At 39.8% G+C, this 17750-nt stretch overlaps 1 protein-coding gene across 2 annotated transcripts in view; it reads left to right on the top strand.

The window, feature by feature from the left end:
- Positions 1-17750, top strand: part of MANBA (mannosidase beta) — a 137643-nt gene that overhangs the window by 56645 nt on the left and 63248 nt on the right. For both annotated transcript variants that reach the window (XM_025386310.1, XM_025386311.1), the window contains 2 exons: positions 13427-13602; positions 14690-14800. In XM_025386310.1, the coding sequence (XP_025242095.1) occupies positions 13427-13602; positions 14690-14800 (287 nt within the window). The remainder of the gene's footprint in view (positions 1-13426; positions 13603-14689; positions 14801-17750) is intronic.

Raw genomic sequence — 17750 nt, 5'->3', positions numbered from 1 at the left:
TTGAATGCATATATATTTAGGATAGTTAGCTCTTCCTGATGAATTGATCCCTTTACCATTAGGTAATGGCTTTCTTTGTCTCATTTGATCTTTGTTGGTTTAAAGTCTATTTTATCAGAGACTAGGATTGGAACCCCTGCTTTTTTTTGTTTTCCATTTACTTGGTAGATCTTCCTCCATCCCTTTATTTTGAGCCTATGTGTGTCTCTGCATGTGAGATGGGTCTCCTGAATACAGCAAACTGATGGGTCTTGACTCTTTATCCAATTTGCCAGTCTGTGTCTTTTAATTGGACCATTTAGTCCTTTTACATTTAAGGTTAATATTGTTATGTGTGAACTTGATCCTGTCATTATGATATTAGCTGGTTATTTTGCTCAGTAGTTGATGCAATTTCTTCCTAGCATCGATGGTCTTTACATTTTGGCATGTTTTTGCAATGGCTGGTACCAGTTGTTCCTTTCCATGTTGAGTGCTTCCTTCAGGATCTCTTGTAGGGCAGGCCTGGTGGTGACAAAATCTCTCAGCATTTGCTTGTCTGTAAAGGATTTTATTTCTCCTTCACTTATGAAACTTAGTTTGGCTGGAAATGAAATTCTGGGTTTAAAATTCTTTTCTTTAAGAATGTTGAATATTGGCCCCCACTCTCTTCTGGCTTGTAGAGTTTCTGCCGAGAGATCTGCTGTTAGTCTGATGGGTTTCACTTTGTGTGTAACCGGACCTTTCTGTCTGGATGCCCTTAATATTTTTTCCTTCATTTCAACTTTGATGAATCTGACAATTATGTGTCTTGGAGTTGCTCTTCTCGAGGAGTATCTTTGTGGCGTTCTCTGTATTTCCTGAATTTGAATGTTGGCCTACCATACTAGGTTGGGGAAGTTCTCCCGGATGAGATCCTGCAGTGTGTTTTCCAACTTGGTTCCATTTAACCTGTCACTTTCAGGCACATCAATCAGACGTAGATTTGGTCTTTTCACATAATCCCATATTTCTTGGAGGCTTTGTTCATTTCTTTTTACTCTTTTTTCTCTACATTTCTCTTCTCGCTTCATTTCATTCATTTGATCTTCAATCACTGGTAACTTTCTTCCAGTTGATCGAGTCGGTTACTGAAGCTTGTGCATGCGTCACGAAGTTCTCATGTCATGGTTTTCATCTCTATCAGTTCTTTTAAGGTCTTCTCTGCGTTGATTATTCTAGTTATTCATTCATCCATTCTTTTTTCAAGGTTTTTAGTTTCTTTGCACTGGTTACGTAGTTCCTCCTTCAGCTCTGAGAAGTTTGATCGACTGAAGCCTTCTTCTCTCAACTTGTCAAAGTCATTCTCTGTGCAGCTTTGTTCTGTTGCTGGTGATGAGCTGCGTTCCTTCGGAGGGGGAGATGCGCTCTGACTTTTTGAATTTCCAGCTTTTCTGCACTGCTTTTTCCCCATCTTTGTGGTTTTATCTGCCTTTGGTCTTTGATGATGGTGACATACTGATGGGGTTTTGGTGTGGGTGTCCTTCCTGTTTGTTAGTTTTCCTTCTAACAGCTGATTTCTTCAGCTGTCACAGCATCAGTGGTGTTTGTGATTTCCTCAGTGGCTTAGAGTATAGTTGTTAGTGGAGGTTGTAGTGAAGTTTTGCTGGGGATGGGAACATCAAGAGGCCAATCCTTAAACTTCACTGGTGGCAGCAGCAGGCTGAGTGTGCCTGTCCTTGGGCTTCAGTGCAATATATGCTGGCACTGGTATTAGTGAGTCCAAGCATGATGAATCTTGGGCCTCCAGGTGACTGGCCTGCTTGGGTGCTGGCAGCGGCAGTAGTAGACCACTGGTCTGGATGGGTGGGTCTCCAGGCCCCTGGGCAGCAGGTATGGCATGGGAAACGGCAGTAGCAGTGACAGGACAATCCTCTGGTTTCCAAGAAGTCTGCATTGGTGTTGGCAGTGGCTGCAACGGGCTGGGCACACTAGTCCCCAGGCCCATAGGTGGCACATGCAGGCAGATGTTAGCTGTGGTAGTAGCTGCAGGTTTAGTGGGCCTGTCCTCAGGCTCCTGGAAGGAGTGCTCAGGTACCAACAGTGGTGGTTGGGGCAGGGTGATCCCCAGGCTTCCAGACCATTTGCTCAGGCACTGAGTGGGAGTGTAGAGCCAGGCCAGGCAGGCCTGTCCTCAGACCCCTCTAGTGGTGCATTGGGAGCTGGCTGTGGTAGGCAGGCATGGGATAGTATCCAGAGCACTGGTGGAATGCTTGGGTGGGGGCAGTAGTGACTGTGCTGCCGCCCTTCTCCAGGGGAGGATGGGGTTGCTTTCAGTGGCAATAGCTGTAGGTGAGTGGAGAGCATGCACTTTTGCCCCAGGTAGTAGAGATAAGCAGGGTAGCCCTTCCACAGGGTGTTTTGAAATGTGTAGCAGCCCTGTTCCTGGGGGTGGTGGAGTTGCTTCAGCATTGACGGCAGCAGCCAGCAGCAGTGCCTGGCTACATGTGGGGATGTCAGTAAGTCTCCAGGAATGTGGAGATGTAGGGCTTTTAAGCCCAAAGGCAGCATGGAGTCTGGTCGGGGCTAGGCTCTCAAAATGGTGCCTTGCTTTAACCGCTTAGGAGCTCCCTCTCTGGAGCAATGCCATTGCATATCTCGTAGCTCCCTCTACTGGTCTTGGGGTCTGCGAGGGTGGAGGTGCTCTCAACATGGCTAGGATTGCAGGAGTCCATGATGGGTATGTAGACCACTGGAGGTGACTCCCTTACCTTTTCCCAGCACTGGGGAGCCTCTCCAGGCTTTCAGCTGCTCCCTGCTAAGCAGGGTTCCTTGCTTTTCTCTCCTTCCTTACCTTAGCTGTTTTCTGTCACTTTTCTGTTGAATTTCAGTGTTTTCTGATAGGTGGTCTATCTGAAGGGGTTCTTCTTTGTGGAGGTGGCGAATACCAGATGCTGCTAGTCAGCCATCTTGAAGCTCCTCCCTCATTTTTGAAAATTTATGACTGTAATATATTTTGTACTTAACATAGAGAAATATGTTTCCTGTTCAGAAGATGGCTTTGTGCATGTTAAGTAGTAATTCCTATATTTCTAATTAATTTCATAGTTATCAATGTGTTGTTTGATGTAATAAAATTAGAGCATAAGCTCATGAGAGCATTAAAAGAGTTCTACCTTTAGTAGTTTCTTCAGAATTTTTTTTTTCAGTTTTTATCTGGAAGACAGCAGGTATCACTGATATCAATAGACGTTTAAATGTTGAGAAATAATAAAAGAATAAGCTAATGTAGTCTGGATACTTTTATGTATTTATTTGGTGTATTCTATGAGACAGGCACTGTGAGAGTTACTGAATTTTTTTTAAAAAGCTGAGTTCATAATAAAAAAGATACATATAATTTTTATTTAAAATAAAATGTATTCATTTTTAAAATTTAAGTGTGGAATGAGGTGGGTCAAAACTAATGAAAGGCTGGGCGTGGTGGCTCATGCTTGTGATCTTTAGCACTTTGGGAGACCAGGTTCGAAGGATCACTTGAGGCCAGAAGTTTGAAACCAGCCTGGGCAAACATTGTCTCTACAAAAAATAAAAAAAATTAGCCATGTGTGGTGGTGTATGCTTGTAATCCCAAGTACTCGGAGGCTGAGGTGGGAGTGTAACCTCCCAGTGAATTCACCTTGCCTGCCGCCTAGACAGAGCTGATTTATCAAAACAGGGGAATTGCAATGGAGGAAGAGTAATTCGGGCAGAGCTGGCTGTGTGAGAAACCAGAGTTTTATTATTACTCAACTCAGTCCCCCTAAGCATTCAGCATTTGGGAATCAGAGATTTTTTGTTTTTTGGTTTTTTTTTAAGACAGAGTTTTGCTCTGTTGCCCAGGCTGGAGTGCAGTGGTGCGATCTTGGCTAACCGCAACCTCCGTCTCCCAGGTTCAAGTGATTCTCCTGCCTCAGCCTCCTGAGTAGCTGAGACTACAGGCGTTTGACATCCTGCCCAGCTTATTTTTTGTATTTTTGGTAGAGATGGGGTTTCACTGTGTTAGTGGGGATGGTCTTGATCTCCTGAACTCATGACCCACCTGCCTCGGCCTCCCAAAGTGCTGGGATTACAGGCGAGAGCCACCACGCTGGGTGGGATCAGAGTTTTTAAAGATAATCTGGTGGGTAGGGGCTTGGAAAGTGGGGAATGCTGAGTGGTCAGGTTGGAGATGGAATCGTAAGGGGAGCGAAGTAAGGTTTTCTTGCTGTCTTCTCTACTGGGTAGGATGGCAGAACTGGTTGAGCCAGATTACCAGTATGGGTGGTGTCAGCTGATCCATCCAGTGCAGGGTCTGTAAAATATCTCAAGCACTGATCTAGGTTTTACAATAGTGATGTTATCCCGGTAGCAATTTGGGGAGGTTTATACTCTTGGAGACACTTTCTGCCTTCCGCCTGTTGAGGCGAGAAAGAGATACTGTAATCTTTGTGCTTTTTCAAGTGTTCAATTTATATCTTGACTTAAAATTAGCGAGTTTACTCCTGAAGATCAAAAGACCAACCATAGTTCCCTAACTTAATTGTGTATGACAGAAGGAAGCCTATCAAACTAAAAAATTAAGTTTGCATGACCCCTAAACTGTAATTTCTAATCTTGTAGCTAATTTGTTAGTCCTGCAAAGGCAGACTGGTCCTCAGGCAAGAAGGAGTCTTTTCGGGAAAGAGTTGTCATCCATTTTGTTTCAGAGCCAAACAAAATTCCTTCCCAAAGTTAGTTCAGCCTACTGCCAGGAATGAATAAGAACAGCTTACATGTTAGAAGCAAGATGGAGTAGATTAGGTCTGATTTCTTTCATGGTCATAATTTCCTCAGTTATAATTTTGCAAAGGCAATTTCAGGAGGATTACTTGAGCCAGGGAGGTTGAGGCTGCAGTGAGCTATGATTATTCCACTGTATTCTGGTCTGGGTGACTAAGCAAGACCCTGTTTCAAAAATAAACAAACAAACAAGTAAACAAACAAAAACTAATGCAAACAGTAGCTATCTCTGTAGTAGTGTTACAAATGGTTTGCATTTTATTCCTCTGTTTAACTGTCTTTTCTAAATTTCTATATTGGGCCTCTGTTATATATATGTATATGTAGTAAGTGGATAAAGTAGTTATTGAAACAAACTAATCTAGTCTAGTAACTTCAGCTAACTTGATGTGAAAGCCTAAACTAATTTGTCTGTGGGACACTTTCTGCTTTCCCCCTGTTGAGGCTAGAAAGAGATACTGTAATCTTCGTGCTTTTTCAAGTGTTCAATTTATGTCTTGACTTAAAATTAGCGAGTTTACTCCTGAAGATCAAAAGATCAACCATAGTTCCCTAACTTAATTGTGTATGACAGAAGGAAGCCTATTAAACTAAAAAATTAATGTGAAATTCTTGTGAATTAATTTACTTATATATGTATATAAGTATATATGTATATGCATATATGTATATAAGTACATATAAGTATATACATATATAAGTATATATGTATTTCATAGTTATCAATTTGGTTGTTTGATGTAATAAAATTAGAGTATAAGTATATATGCTCTATATATGTACTGTACTATATATAGAGTATATACACTATACCCTGTATAAGTATATATGTGTATATACACACACACATATATATATGTTTCTTTTCTGTATTCTTAGTCCTTAAAAATAGTGGTTTCTAAACTTTTGCACTTTTTAATATCCTGTGGTCATTTGTTTGATTTGCCCTAACTTCAGCTTCCTAAATGATGTTCACATATTCTTAATGTTTAAGGTAGTTAATAGTAAAAACAATTTATGTTTGAAAAAAATACTGAGGTCAAAGGAAAGCAGAAATTACTGCTGTTTATCTTTATCTCTAAGACTTCTGTGACTTATCTAAACACTACGAGATTCCAGTTCCTTGGCGTGACTTTCTTTAAAACCTCAGTAGCAAATATTAATTTGAAGATTTATCCTTAGCTCTGAAATATTCTAATCAGATTTTAAATATTGATAACTATTATAGTTACCTAAGTGAAAGAGTAACTTTAAAGTACTTTAAAAAGTGAAAGAGTAACCCTGTATTGGGAAGAGAAACTCAGATGCTTTTTAGTGGGTGTGGAAACCCAGCAAGAATCTACTGTCCTTTTCCCTTGGAGATGAGGGCTGGGAGGGAAACTGACCTCATCACTTAGGAGAAGAAAGGGAGAAGTCTGGGCTGAACTTGGGATACTGAGATATGTGGGAAGGAGATACGGGGAGAGGGTAACTGGTAAGGGCAGATGTCTCAATTCCAAGGATTAAGAACATTTGTAAGCAAATAATCTGTCCAAAACTGAAGGCCCTGGATGGTGGTGATGATGATGATGGTAAGTGTGTGTGTATGTGTGTGTGTGAGAGAGAGAGAGAGAGAGAGAAAGAAACAGACATATATTCATTTATTGATTATCTTGTCCATACTAGGTCTGTTATGTTTACAATCTGATGTGAACTATTCACTAGGGCATACATTTATTAGGAAGGGATGATTGCCTAATTTTATGAACTTTTCATAAAGTTTTATAAACATACTGAGTTAGAAATATACAATAGGTATTTTCTGTTGAAACAATACACTGTTCACTTTTATTACCACAGTAGTAAATATATAACAAATAAATAATATGGAGATGTTTTTCAGCGTGTGAGCTCCCTTGTCTTCTTGAGCTGAGGTGAGCTGTGAATCTTTGATGTGTGCTTGGAGCACTTCTGCTACCTTCAAGATGTTCTCTTCACCACCCTGTCCAAATTTACTTGCTGTCTCAGCCTAAAGCACTCTCTTCTTCCTGGATGATCTAGCCATGGAGTTGGAGTGTGGGCTAGCTCTCAGCCAGACCCTGGCCTGCTCAGTAGATTAAAGGGCATTGCAACCCTTGGGTTATGGCTTAATACAGAGACTATAATATTAAAACAAAGATTTGTCAGTCTTGCTTATTTGATAAGCATGCATTTATTTTTTAATGCATTCATTTGGAATCACTTTTTCATTCATCTTTAAATTATTTTATCCATAAAATAGCCCTTGAAAATAACTTTATGGGTATTTTGCTTGAAATATCCATAAAGAGGATACGTTGCTTGAATAATTTTTCCTCTGATTAGTCTCCTCATTGCTTGAGTAAATTTTCTTTGGAGCTTGCTAACTTATCCTTGTTCTAGGGAGCATTTTGCATTGGGTCTCTTTTGCCTTGATTTCATTTTCAAGGGTTTTGTGCTGCTGAGTAGGCAAGGAGATCTTGCTGCTTGGTGAAGAAGAGGGAAAACAGCTGTTTTAACTAACTGTGGGCCAGCATTTTTGGCTAAGGCAATGGTTAGCTCTTTAAAAAGCAGCTGCTTAAGTCCGTCCCATTATTCTGGCAGGAGTACAGGAAAATATCTTATGTTTGAATTTATAAATTCCATGGCTTGGTCATTTCAGTGTGGTGTCATTACTGTTTCTTTAAATGCACGTGACTACCTTTCCCTGCAGCTTTTCATATTCTATTAAAGATGGAGGAAGAGGAGAGCCTGCAAAAGGGGGAGCTGTGAGGAGCTCAGCAGGGCAAAGCTAATCCAGGCAGCTATTTTTGAATAGCTTTTCCCCGCAATGAGATGAAGCATCTTTTTCATCTACCAGTGTTTGCAGATTCATCCCTTGCTGACTTGAATCCCTTGCTGCCTCTGAACTTTCACTGCCCTGCTAGTCCTTATGGTTCCCGATGCCATCCTGTATTCTTAACTGTGACCCTTGGGTATATTTTGTCTTTCTAAGTACATTCAGAGAGTTAGAGACAGCATATTTGCCTTTTTGGATTGGGATATAATTTATAATGCCTGTCAAGGTTTGCAGACGGTAGTTATTCAAGAAATAGATTTCATTTGCTTGACAGAAATGCTCACATAACTATTTTAGTGCCCTCATCAGGTAGTTTAGGTTACAAAGATGCTATTTTGATAAGTATAGGAACTGTGGCACCATAAAAATATACGTTTAGCAGAGGGTCAGACATATTATCTATGTTTGTAGATTTCAGTGTTCTTTCTTTTTTTACTTTGAGACAAAGTCTCAGGCTGTTGCACAGGCTGGAGTGTAGTGGAGCGAGCTCGGCTCACTTTAGCCTTGACCTCCTGGGCTCAAGCGATCCTCTCATCTCAGCCACTCAAGTAGCTGGGGCCACAGGCGTGTCACTACACCCAGCTAATTTAAAAATTATTTTTATAGATGGGGGTCTCATTATGTAGCCCAGGCTGGTCTCAAACCCCTGGGCTCAAGAGATCCTCCTGCCTCAGTCTCCCAAAGTGCTGGGACTATAGGCATGAGCCATGACACCTGGCCCATTTCAGTATTCTTTTTTACAGAGACCCTCTTATAAGAGGCTAACATTTTATTGTTACAGTGCCCCCAAATTCTTTGTTTTACATTGAATATATTCGACATTTGGCTTTAGGGCTCTGAAAGGCAAAAAGTACCTTTGCTTTTGCTTTTCCTCATTATTCATATACAAATGTCAATCATTGTGTACCTGCGAGTGTCATTCCTTTTGGTAGGCATCACTGCGAGAGGCTCATGGAAAATCGAGAGCACCAGAGTTAGGAAACCTGGACCCTTGGCCTGTCCATTGGCTCAGGAGGGAAATTCTGCAGTCAGGGCCTCAGAAACACCTGCAAAGTGACGAGAACATCTCCAAGTTTCTTCTACCTCGAACATTTTGTGGTTCTTTTCCTTTGTTTGTAAATTAGAATAGTCATTACCACCTAGTGAGGGTATAAGTGTGGAACAACCCAGTTTTTCTTGAAACTAGACATTACATGACTGGATGAAAACATTGATACTTGAGTCTTTATTACAATCAATTAAAGCAAGGCTTAGCGTATAGTTTGGGAGTATGTCTTCCTGTTACTTTTTGACACACTTGAAGTAATGTAACTGAGTCCTCTTATTTTTCTACTTTCTGTGTCTCTCCTTATACCTTTTTCTCCTAGACAACTGAATAAAGCTTTTTTTTTGACCTTTCTTCCCCCCAACTACATCTTAGCAAAGGAGTAGACTGTATGAGAATATAAGAGGAAGCTGGCATATTTGAGAGGATTTTGAAGGCTGATGTACTGGACACATCTACGTGAGCTACAGTTGTCTTGTGATACTCTGAATGAAGGAGCAGCATACATTAATCTAGGCTATGTAGCTACTTACCCTTTCTACAAATTCCCATCCAGGTCAGACATGTTGTGCTCTTTGTTTTTTCTTTTTTTAAAGAACCCTCACTGAGTCATCTCTGGCAAAGCCTTAAACTGAATCAGTGGTCAAAACCACATTCTCTGCCATCCTCTGGGTTGCCTTCCTGATTGAGATTATATGAACAAACTATAGAACTCAATCTCTTCTGCTTGGGCATAGGACATCAGCGAGAATACCAATAAGCCCTCAGGCCTGGGAGGGCCTCAAGACCTCAAATTGTAGAGAGGGCAGGCCAGCATTGCCTTTCCACCTGTTTTGATAAAGAATTCCTGTCCTCTTTGTGCCCAGAGTTGTTTAGTCAAAGTGAAGAGAGGATGCGGAACTTGGTGGTGTGATTGGAAGGATGAGCTCTGTAGGGAGTTCTAGAAGATATAGCAATCCTTCTTTCCTGCCCTCACCCCCAGTACTGCATCCATTTTTGAAATGATCTTGCATTTCACTTCAGGAGAGCTGGTGATGATAGGTGTTCTTCAGGAAATGGTGACTTAGTAATGCCAGGAGAGAGATAATAGGGAGCTGTATTCTAGAAATGGGGCTTAATTTATAAGATGGAGTTCTTCTTACCTTCAAATAGGATTATGCAATTTATAAATTTAATTTAGCAAGTGAAAGGGAGTAACCAAAGAACATCAGGAAAACTACTGGTTATTTAAGACTTTGCCCCTTGTGAACCTAAATTACCTATTTTCCATGTGCTGCTGGAAGGAAGGGGTTTACTCTATTTGAAAGAAGAGGAGAGGGGAAAAATATATTCTTAAGTATATCTGGTGATAACTTTGTAGGCTCGTAGATCTTCCTACTGTGTTTTTAATTCTACAACCTTAGTTTGTTCATTTAGTAGTGCTCAGGAGTGTTAACGGGTTATGCTTTGGAGGAGTGCAGACTTGCTTGAGAACCTTCCAAGTTCAAAGCAAGAGAAACTGGGGAATTTTGCCAATGACCTTTGAGGACTGCATTGTTTGTTTTCCTGTCAGAGGCTGTCACTAACAGCTGATTCTCCTACCAAAGAAGAAGTAGCAGAAAACAACACAGGAGGCTGCTTGGTTGGTAGGAGGTGCTGAAAGGACATAACTAAAATCTTTAGGTGAATATTAAGGAGAAGTATATTCAAATTCAGCTTAAAGGGAGTCTTTACAATAGCCAAGCCTAGCACAAATGGGAAGGCTATTTTGTGAGACAGAGGTTTTTTGTCATTAGAGATATTTAAAGAAAGGTTAGAATGGTCTTTTGGGGGGGAATATTCTAGGGCAGGGATTAGCAAACTTTTTGTGTTAAGGATCATACAGTAAAACAGTTTAGGCATCTGTCACAACTACTCAACTCTATTGTTGTATTGCAAAGGCAACCAAAGACAATAAGTAAACAAATGAGCATGACTGTTATATTAGTCTGCTGTGGCTGCCCTAAGAAAATACCATAGGCAGAGTGACTTAAATAACAGAAGTTTATTTCTCACAGTTCTGGCAGCTGGGAAGTCCGAAATAAAGGTGCTGGCCAGTTTGGTTTCCAGTGAGGGCTCCCTTCCTGGCTTGCAGACAGATGCCTTCTTGCTATGTCCTCACATAGTAAAGAGAGAGACGGATATCTGTTTCTTCCTCTTCTTATAAGGCTGCAATCCTAACAGATTACTGCCCCATCCTTATTACTTCATAAAAAGCTGGAGGTTAGGGCTTCAACGTATGCATTTTAGAGGAGGAGTCCCCATTTAGTCCACGGCATCTGTGTTCCAATTTTATTTATAATTTTATTTATAAAAACAAGAGGTGGGCTAGATTTGTCCCAAAGACCATAGTTTGATAACCTATTCAATAGAGGAAATTAAACACTGATGAGCCAGTAGACTAGCTGATCTGCCAGCTGACAGATTCAAAACCTGGAGGCTGTCGGTAAGTAACCTGCAAAATTAACTGGATCAGAACAAACCTAATTCAGGGCTCATTGACTAGTGTTTCTCAGAATAAATCATTTAATAAACAAAAATAGTTCTTAAGTCCAGGATTAATTTTACTTCGATGTGCATCAAATCTATGCTTTTGGCTGATGGGAGATGCAAATGATAAACTGTGCTGGGGTCATCTTTAGAACAGGCCTGCTGTGGTCCTACAGTTGTAAACAGTGCCAGTTATAAAGTCTTTTGTCATTGATCAGCATACAAACCTAGCTTTTTTTTTCTTTTGCAGCAAAGCCATGATTACTAATCTCTTTATTCGTAGGAGACGGGTCTCTAAGGTATTTCTCAGATAGTAGCTTTCTCCCTCCCCTTCCTTTGGAGAAAAATGGAAGCCACTAAATAGGAACTCCTTCCATATTTTGCCACGAATCATAGAAACTTAAGTGCCTCTGCACAGTCACTGCTTTTCTCCTTTTTTTCTGTGGCAGCAAAGAATGAGAAGCTTTTTTGCTGACTCTAACCCCCTGTACCTCCAAGCTTTTTTGAGATTTCATCAACAGTTTCTTCTGCATAACTTTAAAAAGGGTCTCTTTTTCCACCCAGCTCTTGTCCCAAGTCTGTCCCATTGCTCTATCTTGTTTAAAAATAAAAACTAAACACAAATCCAATTCCAGAGACATTATATAAACAATGTAAATTTAACAGGAAATGGAGGACAGAGTCATACTGCACATATATAAAACTCTTCTTCAAAACCCTTTTGAAGCATTCTGACAACCCCAAACTCCACACCCAAAGTTCATCCCTCATCTTTCTTCTTTCCATATAGCTCTCCTCTTCGGTCTTGTTTTCTCTTCTTTCTGATCAACACTCTGCCTCCTCTCTGTTCCTGGCTTTTCCAAGTGGCATTTTTGCACACAGAGAGATTTTATCTTTCTGCTTCTTTCATATTCATCCTGATATATCACTGTGCTGGGACCCTTAGCAATTCTTATAAAATGCAAATCTGATCACGCTCTTTGATGAAAAATCTTCAATGACTCTACATTGATCTGGGGTGAAATTGCCAAACTCCTCACCTGTTCGTCCTTTGGACACTGCTCAACTTTTCAATTATGCTGACCCCTCTCATCAATTTTGTTATTGCCCAGGTTTCCTTGTTATGGCATTCCTCTCTCTCACTCATGGGCCTTCACATGCTTCTGTATGCCTAGAATCCTTATCATCTTCCTCTGTACTTAGCTGAGGCATCCTTCTGGTCTCAGCTAGATACCACTTTCCATTGAAAGCGTTCCTTGGCCAGGCATGGTGGCTCATGTCTATAATCTCAGTGCTTTGGGAGGTGGAGGCTGGAGGATTGCTTGAGGCCAGGAGTTTAAGACTAACCTGGACAACAAAGTGAGACCTCATCTTTACAAAAAGTAAAAAAAAAAAAAAAAATTAGCTAGGTGGGGTGGCACATGCCTGTAGTGCCAGCTGCTCAGAAGGCTGAGGCAGGAGGATTGCTTGAGGAGTTCAAAGCTGCAGTGAACTATGATCGTGCCACTGCTGGGGCAACAGAGTGAGACCCTGTGTCCAAAAAAAAAAAAAAAAAAAAGAAAAAGCCTTCCTTCACCCTCTGTGTATTAGATGTGCTTTCTGACGTCCTGTTTTTATTTCTCAGGACAGCCTTTTATTTCTCCTGTCCTGATTATTACACTTTTGAATTTGTCAATAGACTCTTAGTTCATGAGAGTAGGGGCCATGTTTATCCTGGTCACCATTTAATTCCCATCATTTAGTGGAGTACGTGGCACATACAAAGTCCTCAGGAAATATTTTTTGTATAAATTATCTACATTTCAAGTATAACTTTATTTTTTCACATTTGATTAATTTTAGTACATATAAATTTATGCATTACATAATTTTAAAACCCGTTTACATTATAAAGTAAAAATACTGTTACTTTTCACTTAACTTTATAAAGTATTTTTACTTTATAAAAAGGAACAAATGTGTATCATTCTTGGAAAATTTATTTTATCTTTCCATTTGTTATTTTCTGTTTATGCTCCATAAAGTTTTTATGACTTACAATCATAACATTTTTAGAGTGGAAGTCTATATAAAATACATCATTTTTGTTATTCTTCTTCAGAATGAAGGATTAAACTGAAGATTAAAAGAAAATTTCCACGAAGTTTTCATTACAACAGCATTGTGGAGCACTTACTGGGTTTGAAGCTGCTTTAGTCTTACCTTCAATGAATCCTGAGAAGTGCAGTGATAATGCTTAGCATTTTATATATTTTTTTCTTTTTCTTTTTATATTTTAGATAAGAGTGCCCAGGCGTGGAATCTGGAAATAGAGGCTACATTTGATGTTGTCGGCTCAAAGCCAGTTGGTGGTCAAGTGATCGTAGCCATCCCTAAGTTGCAAACACAACAGATGTACAACCTTGAACTTCAACCTGGGAAAAGGATTGTTGAGCTATTTTTGAACATTAGCAAGGTAAATGATGGTACTTCCTGAGAAGCAATGGATGAAAAGCAATACCTGTGCTAAAGAAAAGATTAGAAAGGAGGGACTAAGTATGAAAGAAAAATCTACTTTCTCTGCTTATATTTGTCGTTTTCTTCTCTATTTTTATTCTCTCATATGTTTTCTGGATGAGCTAAAGAATGATTTTCCCAAATTTTAAGATTAAGAAAATAGAGAATATATCATTAATTTGGCAATTCTTCCTCTTATTTTATTTTATTTTATTTTATTTTATTTATTTTTTTTTTTGAGACGGAGTCTCGCTCTGTCGCCCAGGCTGGAGTACAGCGGCGCGATCTCTGCTCACTGCAAGCTCCGCCTCCCGGGCTTACGCCATTCTCCTGCCTCAGCCTCCCGAGTAGCTGGGACCACAGGCGCCCGCCTCTCATTTTATTTTTATCATTATATTTTAATTTTCTGTAGTATTTGTAGTATCCTGAAGCCAAAATACATTCTATGGATTATATTTAAATAGCAGTGATTATTTTTGGTACTTGCCAATTATTTTAATTATTGATACTTATATTCTACTTGCATAATTTTAATTCTAAACTCATGATCTTTCATACGTCAAGATAGAATGGATTATTTTTATCTTTTCTTTTTCCTTTTTCTATTCGTCTAATTAATAATTGTGTACTGAAAAAGATGGAGCAAAATAACATTCAGTAGTTGTTGAGATAAAGTAAGAACTCAAAATGATTTTTAGTTTTTGACTTGAAAGAAGAGTCAACTTCAAAGTCCCATTCTATGTGTTAAGAACGTGGAATAAATGTAAGTTTGGTGTTAGAGACAGGAAGAGTGGTTTTTCTGAACACTCATGTTATTTTGTTCTTTCCTTTTGCTTTTGATGTATTGATACATGCTACATTCCTAACATGCTGATTTTTAAATATTATCAATGAATTGGTGTGATTTGGCATAATAGAAGTAGGGAGAGTTACATTGTTTTAGAACCTAGAGTTTTGTACTTGACTATATGAGAAATCGATGTGATGCTTTGAATTTTTTTTTTGCTGAAAATATGACATATTAGAGTGACTAATTTTCTTAAAAGAATATTACTGTAGAAACTTGGTGGCCTCATGGACATGGAAACCAGACTGGGTACAACATGACTATTCTTTTTGAACTGGATGGAGGCTTAAATATCGAAAAATCAGCTAAGGTAAGTAAGTAATTTAAAATATTTTGTGAAATAATTATATTTCTTTTAGAAATAGTAATACAGAGCTTCATGGGAAAAGAAGAAACTATCAAAACTCTTATGTCCCCACCCGTCAGAGACAATTTCTAGTAACAGCATTCAAAAGCTTCTCTCTGTGTGTATATATACATATATATATGTATATATTTTCTTTTCAAAAAAATTTTTTTTTGAGACAGAGTCTCACTCTTTCCCCCAGGCTGGAGTGCAATGGCACAATCTCGGCTCACTGCAACCTCCACCTCCCAGGCTCAAGCAATTATGCTGCCTCAGCCTCCCGAGTAGCTGGGATTACAGGCAGGTGCCACCACGCCCACCTAACTTTTGTATTTTTAGTAGAGATAGGGTTTCACCATGTTGACCAGGCTGGTCTCGAACTCCTGATATCAAGTGATGCACCGCCTTGGTCTCCCAGAGTGCTGGGATTACAGGCATGAGCCACTGTGCCCGGCCTTATATTTCTAAATGGATCATACTTTAGATATTATTTTGTCAATAAGGAGTCTCCTGCTATGATTTAAAATTGTACCTTATATCAAAATAATACATGTGTAATTTCAAAACTCAAATATTACTGGAAAGTTTATATGAAGAATAAGACCCCTTGCCCAACACTTCCTATTCCTACTTCTTACTCCTCAGAACCAATAATTTTTAACTTTTATTTATTTCCTCTGACATTCTTCTTCATTTTTCTAAATAGATGCTTCTACTGGTGTTTTCTGATTTTTCAGTTTTACCCATTTTAGGATATAGCACTAGGAATTGGAAAGAACTGCACTTTGTTATGTATTAGCTATAGGCTACTTACTTAATCTCAAAATATGTAAAATCAGGACAATAAAAACGAGATGGCTTGGATATGGCTTATGAGAGTCATGGCATGTAGTTAGTGGAGACAGTATTAACCCTCTTCAAAGATCTCCTCCTCTCCCGGACACCAGCTTCGGTGTTTACAGTTGGCTGGTGTCACCTCTCATATTTGGTGTTGCCTCTCCTGTGGGCCAGACAACATGCTAAGGGTGGAGATATGTCCTTCAGGAGTGCATTTTCTATTTTTCTTTTGTTCAGTCATGCTGTGTATTTTCTGAGACACTGAATGTGTGTGTGTGTGTGTGTGTGTGTGTGTGTGTGTGTGCGCGCGCGCGCGCATGCGCGGAGTTATGTACAGGGAGAACATCCTGGACCCATCTTAAGGGCCAAAGCATTCACTCTTATTGTAACCCTCTTGGCTGAGAGGATGTGTGCTGTCTCACACAGTGAGTTTGTTGTGTGTTGTTTTCATGAAAATGTAAAAAATAATGAGTCATTCCAACTTACTACAGAGAACGAAGAGGAACTTCTGTCTTTTTCTAAAGGAAATAATTCTTTCTTTCAGGCTAATATGATTATATTATTGTTCATTACACATAAAGATGCCAACCTTTGAATCAAGCAGTAACAGGAGTGAAGGAGGATGTAACTGCCCCACCGCTTGAGTTAATGCATGTGTGTGAAATGTGCTCTTTGGCTGTGGCTGCTGTAGATTTGCTATTTTTGAGGCTGATTCATTCAGTACATACTTACGGCACACCTACTGTGTTTTGGCTATTTTGCTAGGTCCTGGTGATAGAGCTGTGACTAAGACACTGCTTCTGTTTCTCTTTGAGACCTTAGTAGAGCTAATAATCTGATTGGGAAGTTAAAATCATTAAATGAGCCATTGGAATAAATTAGCACTCTAGAGATGTAGAGAGTGCCATTGAAGTACAGAGCAGGGGCATTCTGGGAAGATTCCCAGAGCCTGTGTCCTGAGGGATAAGTAGAATTTGGCCAAGTAATGTAGCAAAGAGGCAGAGGGAGAAGAATGTGAGGGCCCAAGGACTGGAAAGGATGTTGCATGTTTGTGCAAGTGAAAGAAATTTCAATGCAGCTGAGGTTGAGTTTGAAGTTGAAGAACGAGATGGTGTTGTAAAAGTAGCTAGGACAAGGTCCTGCAGGGCCTAATGAGCCACATGAAGGAACAAGCACTGATGATGTGGGGCTGGGAAAAAAGGAGTTAAGAATGGTTCCTCAGTTGCTGGTTTGGGCTGCTGAACAGATGGCAACTCTGTTCATTGAGTTACATTACTCAGAAAGAAGAGAAGGTTTGGGGGTAGGGGTTGGGTGGAAATTATTTCAGTGTTAGATGTGTTTTGTGTGGAGTGACTGAGAGACACCCAAGGAATAATATTTGGTGGGTGTTTCATTAGAGAGGTCTTAAGCTTAGGGATTGCATCTGGGTTAAGGATATAGATGTGTAAGTCAGCAGAATGTAGATAATTGTAGCCATGGTAGTGGATGAAATACCTCAGGGATGGCACAGAGAAAAGAGCTAGGACAGAACCCCAGTCAGTCATAATAAGTAAAGTTGGGGTTTGGGGAGAAGCCTGTAGAAGAATCTAAGAAGGAATGGTTGACAAGGTGGAGGGAAAACCAATTTGAGTGGGGAGTCACAGAAACCAGAGGGAAAGAGTGTTTTAAGAAGCAAAGAATGTTCAGAGTCTTGAATGCTGCAAGGGAGCTCAAGTTAGAAAAGAATTGAGAAAGATCCTTTAGATTTGGTGGCAAGGAGATTACTGGTCACCTTGATCAGCATGGAAATCAAATTGTAGTGGGTTGAGGAATGACTCAAGGAAGTAAAGACGGTGAATATAGGCAACTCTTCTGAAAATATCTGATTGGAAACTATGCCTAAACCAGTTGGTGATGGTGGCCAGTTGGGATCAGATTGGCTACACATAGGCAACTGAACAAATAAGTAAATATATTGAAGTGGTGGAAGCCAGCCTTTTCATGAATGGAGAAAGATGGTATCAACATAGAAAGGGGGAAAGCTACAATGGATTCGAATTGGAGCTAATAGTATGAAGTCATGATTTTCAGTATGTGT

Source organism: Theropithecus gelada, chromosome 5, assembly GCF_003255815.1.
Source record: "Theropithecus gelada isolate Dixy chromosome 5, Tgel_1.0, whole genome shotgun sequence".
In the NCBI taxonomy this organism is placed as follows: Eukaryota; Metazoa; Chordata; class Mammalia; order Primates; family Cercopithecidae; genus Theropithecus; species Theropithecus gelada.
Note: the sequence above shows the minus strand (reverse complement) of the source record. Positions and strands in the feature narration are given on the sequence as shown.